We start from the raw sequence: 13,847 nt of genomic DNA on the forward strand, positions 1-13,847 counted from the left end.
TGGCATAAGTCAAGCTTGTGATATGGATATGCATGTGCATATGACTTGGTTTACAGCAGCAGATATGAACTCTCTCCTCTCTCCTGTGGTAGTGGCCTTATAGCCAATGGGAAATGTTTGTTTATTCCTATGTAAGTCATACTGTTATAGCACCAGTGGTCACATTTTTCCATAATAAGATAGAAGTACAGTATGTGATGTCCAATACTGTTGATAAAAATTCTTCCACAGAAGCATATTCTGATTTCTGTAGTAACTGCATCATTTTACATTCCCACTAGCATTGAATAAGTGTTTCTCTTTCGTGTATCTTTAATAGCATGTTTGTCCTCTTTGGTTTGTTGTCTGGCTTGTTTTGTTTTATTTTAAATTTTTTTATGATGATAGACATCTGACTGCAGTAGGGTAGAAATGAAAATTAGTTTTAACTTGAATTTTGCTTATGGTTAAGGATATTGAACATTTCTAGGAATATTTATTGTATTTCTTCTTTTGAATATGATATTTTATTTAGTAGAGTTGATGAGCATATATTTTGTTCATTTTTGTTATTCTATATACTAAGGCTTTGTTTGAAGTATAAACGGCAAAGATCTTCTCCCATTATGTATTCTCTCTGTTCTTTCTGAAAAGAGTTTCTTTTGCTGTGCTTTTTAATTTTGCTGTGTTTGTTAATTATTATGGCCATTTTCTATTTTATTGGGGTTCTATTTAGAACTCTCCTACCTAAATCTATTTCCTGAATATTTTTCTTCAGCAGTTTTAATACTTCAGACTTTATACTAAAGTCTTTGATTCACTTTAAATTCAATTTTGTGAAAGTTATAAGAACTGAATTATATTATTCTTCTGCAAGTGCTTATCCAGTTCCATCAGGACTGTTTATTAAATAGATTGTATTTTTCTCTAACAAGGTTTGGAGGAGTCATCTGTAAGCAAGTGCTGAGGGTGAGACTGAAGTAATCACAATTAATGACATGAAGCTCAGTGAGTTGCCTACCTGAGTGCCAGCCAGGTGTGGCAACTGGGGGCCTCAAGTGGGAGGAGAGGCCCTTGGTCCTGAGAAGGCTAGATGCTCCAGTGTAGGGGAATGTCAGAGCAGTGAGGCTGGAGTGGGTAGGTGTGTGGGGGAGCACCCTCATAGAAGCAGGGAGATGGATGATGGGATAGGGCATTTCTAGAGGGGAAACTGGGAAAGGGTATAACATTTGAAGTGAAAATAGATTAAATATAATAGGGAAGAAAGAGAGAGAGAGATAGAGAGAGAGAGAGAGAGAGAGAGAGAGAGAGAGAGAGAGAGAGAAAGAGAGACAGAGAGGGAGAGAGAGAGAGAGAAAGGAAAGAAGGAAGGAAGGAAGGAAGGGAGGAAGGAAGGAAGGAAGGAAGGAAGGAAGGAAGGAAGGAAGGAAGGAAGGAAGATGTTTCTAGAAATCAGCAGCTGATACAAGGCAATGGAGATGGACTACAAGCTAGGGTTGAAAAGGTCTTCAGAAGAGTCAAGCTGGCTCCTCTCTTAGATACACAATTCCCAGGGAGTGAACCTGCAGTAAGAGGAATGCCCCCTGTAAGCAGTCTGCCACTGTACTATGGGTGAGACTGGAGAGATCTGAAGAAAAGGATAATGAAAATCACCTATCTGAGCTGTAGCACAGTGTGGCCAATGGGGTTCCCTGATAGAAGATGCTTTTGCATACCTGTGGCTGAATCAAAAGAACAGGAATGGGCTAGAAGGGAAGCAGAGAAAGGTTCACAGGAAGGAGCAAAGTGAATTCTGCACCAAGAAACAGTGAAGTTCCCAGGATAGGAAGCTTTAATATTTTCATTCAAAATTTGTAAGATAAAATTAGTGCTTGGAATGATAAAATTATTTGTTCAACATAATTTATACAACATATAGCTATGCTTTTATTGACCCCTTATGCACCCCACCTCCATGTTACAAACTGCAGTTAGAAGATCCTGAAGGATAGAGAGTCTAATGCTATAGATTCCATTCTAAAATGAGCTCCAGAAAATTACCAAGATCAAGTTAGGAAAATGGTCTGGCTTTGTTCATGGTAGCAGTGGCTTGTTTGCTTGTTTCCTGACATTTTCTCAAATAATAATGACATATGCATTGAATTTTGTTATATATGTACTATATATATAGGATGTTACACTTTCATCTTGACATCTCTCCAAGCCCTAGTTTCTTAAAGTCACTAAACATAGACTTTTTTCCAGTGAGGCACCTGCTTAGCTTGTGGTACTTACATGAAGTATTATACACTTATGTGGGATTTATCTTTGTAGGACTTTTAAGCTTTAAAATCTATATGACAGAAATAAAATGTATTTCAAATCACTATATCTGAGCAAAAATCTGAAATGGTATTTAAAGAAAAGATTTGTTTCTTTAACCAAATTGGTGTAAAGTAAATTCAGAATAAAATGATGCCTGCCCAAAAAAATTCAAAATATTCATGCCTTTCCATTGAGAATGTTCCACTCTATTAGTAAAAACAAATGTAGGCAGGGAGCTGGTTGAGAAGTAAGTAAGCAAGATATTGGGGAGTGGTCAAGAGAAGGCAGTGAGAGTTAGAAAAAATATTAATCAGGCTTCTCCAATGGAGTGTCACACCAGGGTAAGCTCCATGTCCAGGAGTACTGGAATTAGTTGGCACAAAAACCAAACAAACATATAATAACAATAATAATGATAATAACACAGACTCAAAGTTTTCTGTGCAAATTTTTTGGTTTTGGTTTTGATACTTTTTTCTCTTCTTTGTTTTTCTATTTTAAGTTTGTCTTTTTTGTTTGTGTCTTCTTTTCTTTTTGAGAGAGAGAAAGAGAAAGACAGAGACAGAGACAGAGAGAGAATAGTTTGAAGTTGGGTGGTAGGGAAGCTGGGGATAGATTAAAGAAGAGGTAAGAATATAATCAATTTATATTGTACAAAAAACTTTAAATTATTTTTTTAAAAACATATTTTTGACATAAGCACCTAGTACATATGACTGAAAATATTATTTTGAATTCATGTAAAAACACTAAAGAAATATCACAAAATGGAGTGATATTTGTTGATTAACTTTATACACATAAATATTAGATTGACGCATACATAGTTGTAGTTTTGTCCTGAATAAAAATATAATGACTTTCCATTTGAATGGAAGTTGAAAAGTTGAGGCAGTAATAATAGTGACATATTTATTATTAGAATGCGAATTTTAATGCAATTTGCTCAATATATTTTATATAGAATTGTTGACTGGGTTTCCACTAGATGCATAGATACTAATTAGGAGAAAGTTGAAATGTTTAAAAAATTATACAATTAATTATATGCTCATTTTCACTTAACTTTCAGACCATGTGTTGAGGAACCTGAACAAATGACCACCAGTTCTAATGATCACTACCGTTCTCGAAGCCATGCAGATTACACTCTCTGTAAAATGGAAAGCTATTTGAAAGAGAGAAAACTGTGTGATGTGCTACTTATTGCTGGACCTCTTAAAATCCCAGCTCACCGGTAAATACCCTTATATATTCCCAGGGCACGAGTATGAATGAAGAAGAATTGATAAGCTGAGTATAAATTGGGCCACTGGGGAATCATTTTCTACTTTGACATTTTCAAATGTTAATATTTTCTTGTCCGATGTTCAATAGATGCAAAGTTGGCAATTTAGATGATAACAAAATAACACAAACCCTAAAAAGGTCAGCCTATTTAATTGCCCTTTCTAACATCAGTGCAACTTAATAAATCGTGATATTTTTACGTTTGTTTTAAGCAAAGAGTTTACTACATAACCTAGTCTGGCCTGGAATTTGTTATATATACCAGCCTCACCTGGAACTCAGAGAATCTGCCTATATTGGCCTCACATGCCCTGGCATTAAAGGCATTTGCACACATGAGTGGCAATTTTAAACTTTTATGGAGAAAGTATACTGATAAGTTTTTAAAACATATTGAAAGCTCTGCACGATTATTTGTGATGCTGTTGACTAACAATACGTATGGATTTAACCTTCCAATTTCTAGATTGGTTCTCAGTGCTGTGTCTGATTATTTTGCTGCAATGTTTACTAATGATGTGCTTGAAGCCAGACAAGAAGAGGTCAAAATAGAAGGAGTAGATCCAAATGCACTTAATTCTTTAGTGCAGTATGCTTATACAGGTAAGCCCCCAATGTATATTAACTAATGCTAACTCTACATTATATAGGATGTGTTTCAATGTGTAATAACTAATATTAATGCTACAAAAACAGAAAGTATAAAATATAGCAGTTAAATCACTTTCTTAAAGGAGCAAGAGAAAAAAGGACAAAATAATATATTAATCACCATAATACAAATTATAAAGAGTATGCTGTTGAATATTACTACCATGAAAGCAGAGAGCTATTTTAACATAAGAATACAAGAATGTATCCTGTATGGGTTAGCAATATTGTTATTATCTTTTATTCTTTTTAATTATCTGTATTTTTTGAGAGGCTGTATATCTGAGTGGAAGTGCCCCCAAAGGCCAAAAGAGATTACTGGATCCTGGAGGTGGAGTTATAGCCAGTTGTTAACTCTTCAACATGAATAATTCATCAAAACATTAGAACAGTTATAAAAACAAATGTAGCATCTATCCGATTACAATTAAGTAAAAATAGAAATGAACAGAAGAATCACAGAAACTATATGAATACATGGACATTTCATATCACAGATTATTGAATGTTTAATGTATTATCACAGATAATCATGATGGAAGTTAAAATATTCTACATTTAAAGGAAAATGGAAGCATTGCATATGAGAAACAGTAAGAGAAAATGGAGCAGTTCAAAGAACAAATTTTCATGATACATGTCTACACTAAAAAGTTAAAGAGATGGTCCATCCTTTCGACTTAGCTCCAAACTTTGTATCTGTAACTCCTTCCATGGGTATCCATCCCATTATCAGTCACCAAACCCAGACACTAATGCATATGCCAGTAAGATTTTGCTGAAAGGACACTGATACGGCCATCGCGTGTGAGGCTATGCCAGTGCGTGGCAAATACAGAAGTGGATGCTCACAGTCATTTATTGCATGGAAAACAGGGCCACCAATGGAGGAGCTAGAGAAAGTACCCAAGAAGCTGAAGGGGTCTGCAACCCTATATGAACTAACCAGTACCCCCAGAGCTCATGTCTTTAGCTGCATATGTAGCAGAAGATGGCCTAGTCGGGCATCATTGGGAAGAGAGGGCCTTAGGTCTTGGAAACTTTATATTCCCCAGTACAGGGGAATGCCAGGGCCAAGAAGTGGGAGTGGGTGGGTAGGCGAGCAGGGCAGTGGGGGGGGGGGTAGAGTGAACTTTCGGGATAACATTTGAAATGTAAATAAAGAAAATATCTAATAAAAAAGTTAAAGAGATCTTAAATAAGCAATTTAAGGTACATTATTGGTATCACAATTCACTTTAAATTCTAGTCATCAGGAAACAATGCTTAAGATCCGAAAAGACATTAATTAAATAGATAAGACTAATATGTGACAAAGGATCAATGAAATAAACGAGTTGTGTGTTTAAAATCTAAACAAGTTCAATAAACTAGAGAGGAAAGGGGAACCATATAACAGCATATACCAATCAAATTGAGAATCATTAGAGTATATTTGAAAACATATATTTCAATAAGTTGGAAAATCTAAAGGAAATTAATTTATGAACACACAAGAATTACCAAAATTACTCCAAGATAATGTGAAAAAAGCAAAACATGGGCAATCTCAAACGAATATTGACATTGATAAAATAAAAGCACCAAACAATACAATTTAAATAGCCTAAACAGTGAATATCATTCACTGTTGAGTTTAGAGAAATACTAATAAGAAAACTTCTTGTATGATTCTACAAAATATAAAGAAAAGGAATTTCTCCTAAACTCATTTTATGAAGTGTTATGCAAATAAATACCAAAATGGAACTCATACACATAAAATAAAAACCAGAGGCCAAACTTCATGATGAACATAAATGCAAAAAGTCTCAATAAAACTTCAAGTTCAACAACACATAAAAATTTCAATTGACATGATAAAGTTGACACCAGAGAAATAGAAAGAAAAATATGAATATTTATAAATTGTTGAAAACTATAGTAGATTATTTAGATACATAATATGGGCTGTTACTTGGTAAGGAAGCATGAAGGATGCACTGAGAGATGCCCAAATAGCAATGAATTTTTAAACATCATGCTACTTGATGGAAACCTACTGCAAAAGACTGTTTTGCATATAGTTCTAAAGGTGAAAGAATTTAGGGGAATTGGCAATTTAAAAATATAGGATATGCTTATAACTCCTGTTTTATGATATACTCACAGCAATCTCCTTTTAAATCCCAATTAAAAAATAAGACAAGCAAATGTGTATATGTACTGCACACATGTACTATATTATAGTTTGAAATAAATAGAGCAAATACCAATGCATATTACTCTTTTATTTATGGCCATGAAAAATTACTTTTAAGAACACTATTGTCTATGAAAATCATTTGAAATAATGTTCACACCTTCTGTAACTTGGCTAAAATTACAAAACATAAGGATATACTTTATTTAGAAGTGTTTACAAATAATATATCAGTAATGCTTGTGAAAATATAATGGATAGAGCATAATAAACATATGATTTTAATTGCTTATGATAACTTTGTAAGTGCCAAATGCCAAAATGTCAATGCAAATGAACAGTATTCATTTTTGAACGCTTTGAAATATTTTCCTTATTTTGAGACAATGTCAGAGGTAATTCTGAGAATAATACTCAGGCTAAGGTAAACTTATCATATAATAAATGTACAAGCAAAAAGAGATAAAAATATGTGTATGTGTCTTTTTTATCAAAATCTATGTCCCTACAAAAATGGTCACCATACCCTATGACCAATTTTATCTTTAGAAAATATGGCATTGCATTTCTTAGCTCACAATGTGAGGTTTCCCAGCTTCATTTATAACAATTTTAACAATTTGAAATTGTATAAATTCAAAGTGTACATATAAAATATGGAATGATTAATATAAAATTGAAATAATGCTTTAAGTCAATAAGAAAATACTCAGTTACCATTCCTTACAATATTCACTATTGATTTGTTATAGTCATTTTGCATAATCTTCTTTGATGACTTTTCCTTCATTTGTATATGCACAAAAAATACCTTTGTATTTCTAAGTCTTAAACTATATTCCTAGTGAAGTTACTGAACATTAAAAGGCATAGACGCTATCTAAAAAGCAACAAAATGTTATGTAACATATTGATGCTCTATTTTATGTGATGTGTAATCATTCTTTACTAATCCAAACCATTTAGGTGTGCTGCAACTGAGAGAAGACACCATTGAAAATTTGCTGTCAGCAGCCTGTCTCTTACAGCTGACTCAGGTCATTGATGTTTGCTGCAATTTCCTCATAAAGCAACTTCACCCTTCAAACTGCCTAGGGATTCGCTCATTTGGAGATGCACAGGGCTGTATGGAGCTTCAGAATGTGGCACATAAGTATGCCATGGTAAAATCATTTGTTTAAAATTAATTCATTTTAATAATATATACTTTCTCTGATAAAACTGAAAAACTGAAAACCTATATAAACTTACATAGTTTTCAGATAAGTTGTACATAATATATATTAGAAAAATTTTTATTTAGTTGAATAATACTCAATAACATTTTTCATTTTAGAACTAAAAAATGTATTATCGTCTTTAAACTTCACAAAATTAAACCATTGCTATTATTAAATGGAACAGCTCTGTATTTATAATTGAATATACAGTAATAAAAACATTACCTCTCTGACTTCTTGCTGAATTATCAATTTATTTTGTAATATTGTACAAATAGGGATTTCTAATAAAACTAAACATTACTCGGTTTTAAAAAGTGCCATCATTGGGAGGAGAGGCCCTTGGTCTTGAAAAGATTATATGCCCCAACACAGGGGAATACCAGGGCCAGGAAGTGGGAGTGAGTGGATTGGGGAGCAATGCAGGGGGAGGGTATAAGGGACATTCGGGATAGCATTTAAATGGTAAATGAAGAAAATATCTAAAAAAAAATGTTTAAATTAAAAAAAGAAAAAAGAAAGTACTAAGACTGTCAATACAGCTTAGATTGTAGGGTGTTTGCCTAGATGTGCAACAACCTGTATTCAATTTACAGGTCTTTCATAAACTGATCATGGTGGCTAATATCTGCATTCTAGCCTGTATTCTAGAGACAGGAGCATCAGGAGTTCTTTGTCATCCTCTACTCACAAAGAGTAGTCTGAGACCTGACTGAGATACTTTAGATTCTGTCTCAGGAAAGAAAAGGAGATGAAAAGAAATATGAAAATAACAACAGATCAAGATTAGTTAAAACAAATGATTTTATTTAATTGGATTTATATCTTAGAAAAAATTTTTAGTTTGGTTCAAAATAATATTCAGTTTATTGCATTTTCTAAATCTCTCTTAGTTCTACCAAGTTATAATGAATTAAGTGAATATGTTAGTAGATTGTAATTATTTATAATTTGTACAGAATAAAAACATGTTTATTTAATTAGATAACACTCAGATGAAACATAGACTAGAGAGGTTCAAGGAAAAATGAACATTGAGTATAAAGTATAAATCTTTACTCTGGTTACTAATGCTTCCCTGATACAAAGAAAATGAGCTATTTAACCTCTGAAGCAGAAGATTGCAACAGAGATGGATCTCTTTAAAACTTTATAAATACTTTGAAAAATGAAATTGCTCCATTCATCTGAAAATTTTAAAAGAGGCAATTATATACTAGAGAACAATAGATGACTGAATGTAGAATTATTCAATACAAGTTAACAATTTTTAGGACATATTTTTCCTAAATATTAGCACATAGAATTTGAGATCTCTAAATTTTTGTGTGTAAATTTTCTTCTTCATTCATTCCCCATGCCTACCAGCTCATTGCCCAGAATTTGACATTTCAAATACAATCTTGAAACAATACCAATGTGTGGAGAATCACATTATCACGCATTGAAATTTTACAATGTGTTATTTAGTCATACTATTTATATTGCTGTGTCCTAAATACAGTTGCCATATAATTTAAATGAACAGCAGTTATGTAAGTCAAAGGTTAATCCTACCATAAAAGCCAAACATGAAAACTTCCTGTTAAATTGCTTAAATTCTTGAACTAAGTATTAACAGTTTCCTGTCTGGTATCTTGCTCTTGAAGACAAAATACATTGTGATAAACAACTTGAATTATTTTTGCTGCTCAAAATGAACTTGTCTTCCTTTTTGCATTGTGCTATTCAAACTGAGTGTCAAAGCAGGATGTCCATGAAAATGCAATAGTGCTTTGTCCCTTAACACTAATTCCAATAATATTAGCATCTATTCTGAATACAATAGAATTAGAAAAAAAATGCTTCTTATAGTATTTTTTACAATTCTGTATCAATAGGAGTAGAATGCAAATAATTACTTCCTCTGAATACTGGTAGACAATGTAGGTATTCAATTATGATGGATATGCAGTATTATGAAAATAGATATTACATCCTATGAGACTGTAGCATTTGCTGGACCTCACAGCCAGAGTTAAAAGCACACTTTGAAGACACTTAAGACGTAAGAGTGCAGTCCTACTGTGTACTCAGACTGTTCATTTAGCCTCATTTTAATAGAAGAATGTGACAACCAACCTTACTTCCTTTGGGTTTTCAACTTTCAAAATATAAGATAATGCATACTTCAAAACTGAAGTTCTATACTGTTCATGCCTCTGATTCAGATGACAGCTTTACATTATTTACTGAGAGCAGTAAAAACAGAAGCTGAAAATAGCTTCCTACAACCTAACACAGAGGTTGAAGCAAATGTGTGATTATCAGTTGACATAAAATGATGTTTGTTGCTTTGGTCATTTGAGACCATTTGGAGCCAGTGACTTAATACCTTATAAAACTGTTAAAACTTTCTGTAAATTATCCCATCCCTTTACCATGTGATATATTCTATGATGTTCAATAAATAAAAAGCGAAGTTGTTTGACATCAGCAGACAGAACGTATCATGGAGACAAACACAAAGTAACAGACACAAATACATATTCAGGCATTGATTCAGACTCATACAACAGAAATAGGACAGAACACAGAGAGAATATGAAATAGAGAATTCCAATCTATTCTTGCTCTTGGGTAAATGAGTCCAAGGGGAAGGAACTCCAAAGGGAATTGTTTTCATTTTTATCCTTAATGTCACACCAATGCATTACTGGTGACTCAAAGTTAATCACTAATGCATTATAATGTGCAGAAATTATAGTTGAGTTGGTAGAATAAGGAAAGCAGATTTAACTAAACTGATTTGTGTGGTTTTCATCCACAGTCTTCCTCAGATAAATACATGAAGTTGACATGCAAAAGTATCTATCTCTGTCATATGATTACTCAGAATATACTAAAAATTGCTTTTGATGTATAAAAGGTATTAGAAATTAGGTATGTATCATTAATGATTAACCAAAAATATAAAAGAAAATTTGGGGCAAATTGCAAAATGAAAAGTACATTAGGTTCAAAATAAGTTCAAAATAAAACTATTTAAGATGATTACTCTCTACAGTACTAAATTCCACAGTGACATGCACCAATCATTTAACATAATACATATACTTCTGTTTACACTAATGTATATTGCTCATCAGTTTTCAGTATTCTTATGAGGCAACAACTCTGAAGTAATAGCAATGATAATTAATTCTTACTATAATTTTCTTTCTTTTTTTAAATTAGGTATTTTCCTCATTTACATTTTCAATGCTATCCCAAAAGTCCCCCATACCCTCCCCCCCACACTCCCCTACCCACCCATTCCTACATTTTGGCCCTGGCATTCCCCTGTACTGGGGCATATAAAGTTTGCGTGTCCAATGGGCCTTTCTTTCTAGTGATGGGTAGATGCTCTTTAAATAAACTTCTTTGTGATGCTCGTTAGCATTGATTAGGTTTCACATACTGAAATTCTCCATCTCAGTATTCCCAGTTTTATTTGAAGAATAGTTTCAGAATTAACATCCAATAACAGTGAGAGTTAATGATACTTTTAATTTTTACAGTGTTTCATTTATTTCTCAACACTTCTACAATTACCTTATCACTTAGATAAGACAGTTGCACAATTGAGCAAAATGTAGAAAGCATGATTTCAGCTTATGTATACTATAATCTGAACTATAAACATTATGATTAATGTTTGAGTTAAGAAATTCCAGCCCATTATATAGGATATCAAAATTTGTACTGCATGTTTCTCATTAGAGTAAGTCTATCCCTTTATAAAATCTTCATGATGATTTATAATACCTCTTAAGATGTCCCCAGAAAGCATGTAACTGCTTAATTCCGTTTGAAAAGTACAATAGTTTATTTCACTTAAAACTTGAGATATCCACTTGTAAAAGTATTTGAAATATTTTTTCAAAAATATTTAAGAACTAGAAATTATGGTGATGTCTTGATGAAAAATTGAGAATGGTTGCTTATACTTTGATTTCGAATGAAATATATAACAATTATAAATGAAAACTTGAAATAAGATGCATTAAAATATGTGTTCTAATCTTTGTGGAAGTTAATAAAATATAGTAATTTTGTATTCTTGTTTTACTAAGAAGCTTCTCAACTACTGTATCAGAAGATGTTGTTTCTTTTTAGGAACACTTCATTGATGTAATAAAGAACCAAGAATTCCTGCTGCTTCCAGCTAATGAAATATCAAAACTTCTGTGTAGTGATGACATTAATGTGCCTGATGAAGAAACAATTTTCCATGCTCTTATGCAGTGGGTAGGTCATGATGCTCAGGCTAGGCAACGAGATCTGGCAAAGCTGCTTTCTTACATTAGACTGCCATTACTCTCACCACAGGTATGGAACTTTATCATGATAATGTAAATTAGATTTCTAAATGACCAGTAGGCAGCAAACCAATAATTATTTGACATTTTTTTCAAAGACTATATAATAATGTTGTATACAGAATTCACTTCATAGAAAACCAGTCTTCAATTACGGGTATTAATAATGGAGAAAAAGACATGCAGCTTAAAAGAGTAACCTACAGATGATCCCCAACATTGTTATATCCATTAGTTTCAGTTTCCTTTCTTACCAAATAGCATTATAACAGGCAAAGAAAATGACTAGGGCTCCTTTTCTATTTCTATTCACCTTCTAAGCAAAGTGGTAATAATCAACATAGCTAGAGGCTTTGTAGAGGCTTTAGGAGGAGTCAGATCCTGGATAATACCTATGAACATGCGCAATTATCTCCTGTAATTGAAAGCAAGCTACCGTGCTTTCAATTGCACTCATTATAATGGAATTCTCATTGTAAATACTGAACTAAAGGTATAAGTCTATTATTCTAAAAATAAATGTCCTTCAGGATGATTCAAAATTGGCTCATTAGTTGTTCAATTGCAACTTTTGTGTTAACCACATTTTATCTCTGTTGGAAACTGATCAGTAATCAATATGATATGTATAATACAGAATAATATATTGTTAATACAGATTTTATATTTATTGAATCGGCTAAAATACTCAAATTCATTTACTTTGGAAAATGGGAGTCTTGTAAGATTAATGCAAAATTAATACATTTTATAACACTTTCCCCCAATTAAATGTTAACATTGAAACAAATGCTAACAAATTAAAATTTCCCTTTTAATGTTCATCTCTTAGTTACTTATATGTGTGTCGATATAAATGTTATTGTAAATCCAAACAATAGGATATATTTGCTTTCTAAAGTGGCTATTACTCCAATTGTAATTGAGTGAAAAATACTTGCCTGACACTATTTTTTATTTTTTTAATTTGCATACAAAACCAAGGCTCACCTTATCAAATTATCTCCGTATCTTCATGTGCATCTACTGTAATTTGTTGGTAGTTTACTGACACCTTCCAGGTCCTCCTCCTGTCTTTCTTTTATTTTCAAAAATATACATGACATGAAAGTAGAAGGAACACACAAACATAAAAACACATGTATATAACTAAATACTAGATTCTGTATATTAGTGGGAACAATGATGTTTGTCTTAATGACTAGTTTCTTAGACTGAGAATGATCTTAAGCTTCCTTCATTATCTAGCAAATGGTATTATCTAGTCCCTCTTTACAGATTAGTGAAACACCATTTTCTTGTATCCAGCATCTGTTGATGAGATTCCAGGTTTATTCCATATGGAGGATTTTGTGAATAGTATTGCAATAATCATGGGTAAGCAGGTAACTGTCTACATAGAATGCTGAGTTAGGTTTCTTTATACATATACCTAGAATGGTATAGATTGATTATATAGTTGCTCTTATTCTAGATATTTGAGGAAACTTCATGCTAATTTCCTTTGTTCACTTTATTTTTGCAAAAGCAGTGTACAAGGGTTTCTTTCCACATCTCCCACATATGTCATTTATTAAATTTGGAATGCTGCCCATTGGATACGCAAACTTTATATGCCCCAATACAGGGGAACACCAGGGCCAAAAAGTGGGAATAGGTGGGTAGGGGAGTGGGTGGGATGGTATGGGGGACATTTGGGATAGCATTGGAAATGTAATTGAGGAAAATACGTAATAAAAATATTTTTAAAAAATTAAAAAAATACTTCTTATAGGTATATATTGATGATGTCCATTCAGATGGGAATGAGATGGAATGGCAGTGTTGTCTTATTTTGTGTTCCTTTGATGGCTAAGAATATTGAAAGTTCTTTTCATATGT

The 13,847-nt window shown here is 32.7% G+C and overlaps 1 protein-coding gene across 3 annotated transcripts in view; it reads left to right on the forward strand.

Annotated features, from left to right (window-relative positions):
- Window positions 1-13,847, forward strand: part of Klhl4 (kelch-like 4) — an 86,797-nt gene that overhangs the window by 43,927 nt on the left and 29,023 nt on the right. For 2 of the 3 annotated variants that reach the window (NM_172781.2, NM_001290477.1), the window contains exons 2-5: window positions 3,356-3,520; window positions 4,040-4,176; window positions 7,373-7,569; window positions 11,764-11,976. In NM_172781.2, the coding sequence (NP_766369.2) occupies window positions 3,356-3,520; window positions 4,040-4,176; window positions 7,373-7,569; window positions 11,764-11,976 (712 nt within the window). The remainder of the gene's footprint in view (window positions 1-3,355; window positions 3,521-4,039; window positions 4,177-7,372; window positions 7,570-11,763; window positions 11,977-13,847) is intronic. The other variant, NM_001290478.1, reaches the window with a different exon arrangement.

Source organism: Mus musculus, chromosome X, assembly GCF_000001635.26.
Source record: "Mus musculus strain C57BL/6J chromosome X, GRCm38.p6 C57BL/6J".
Classification (NCBI taxonomy): Eukaryota; Metazoa; Chordata; class Mammalia; order Rodentia; family Muridae; genus Mus; species Mus musculus.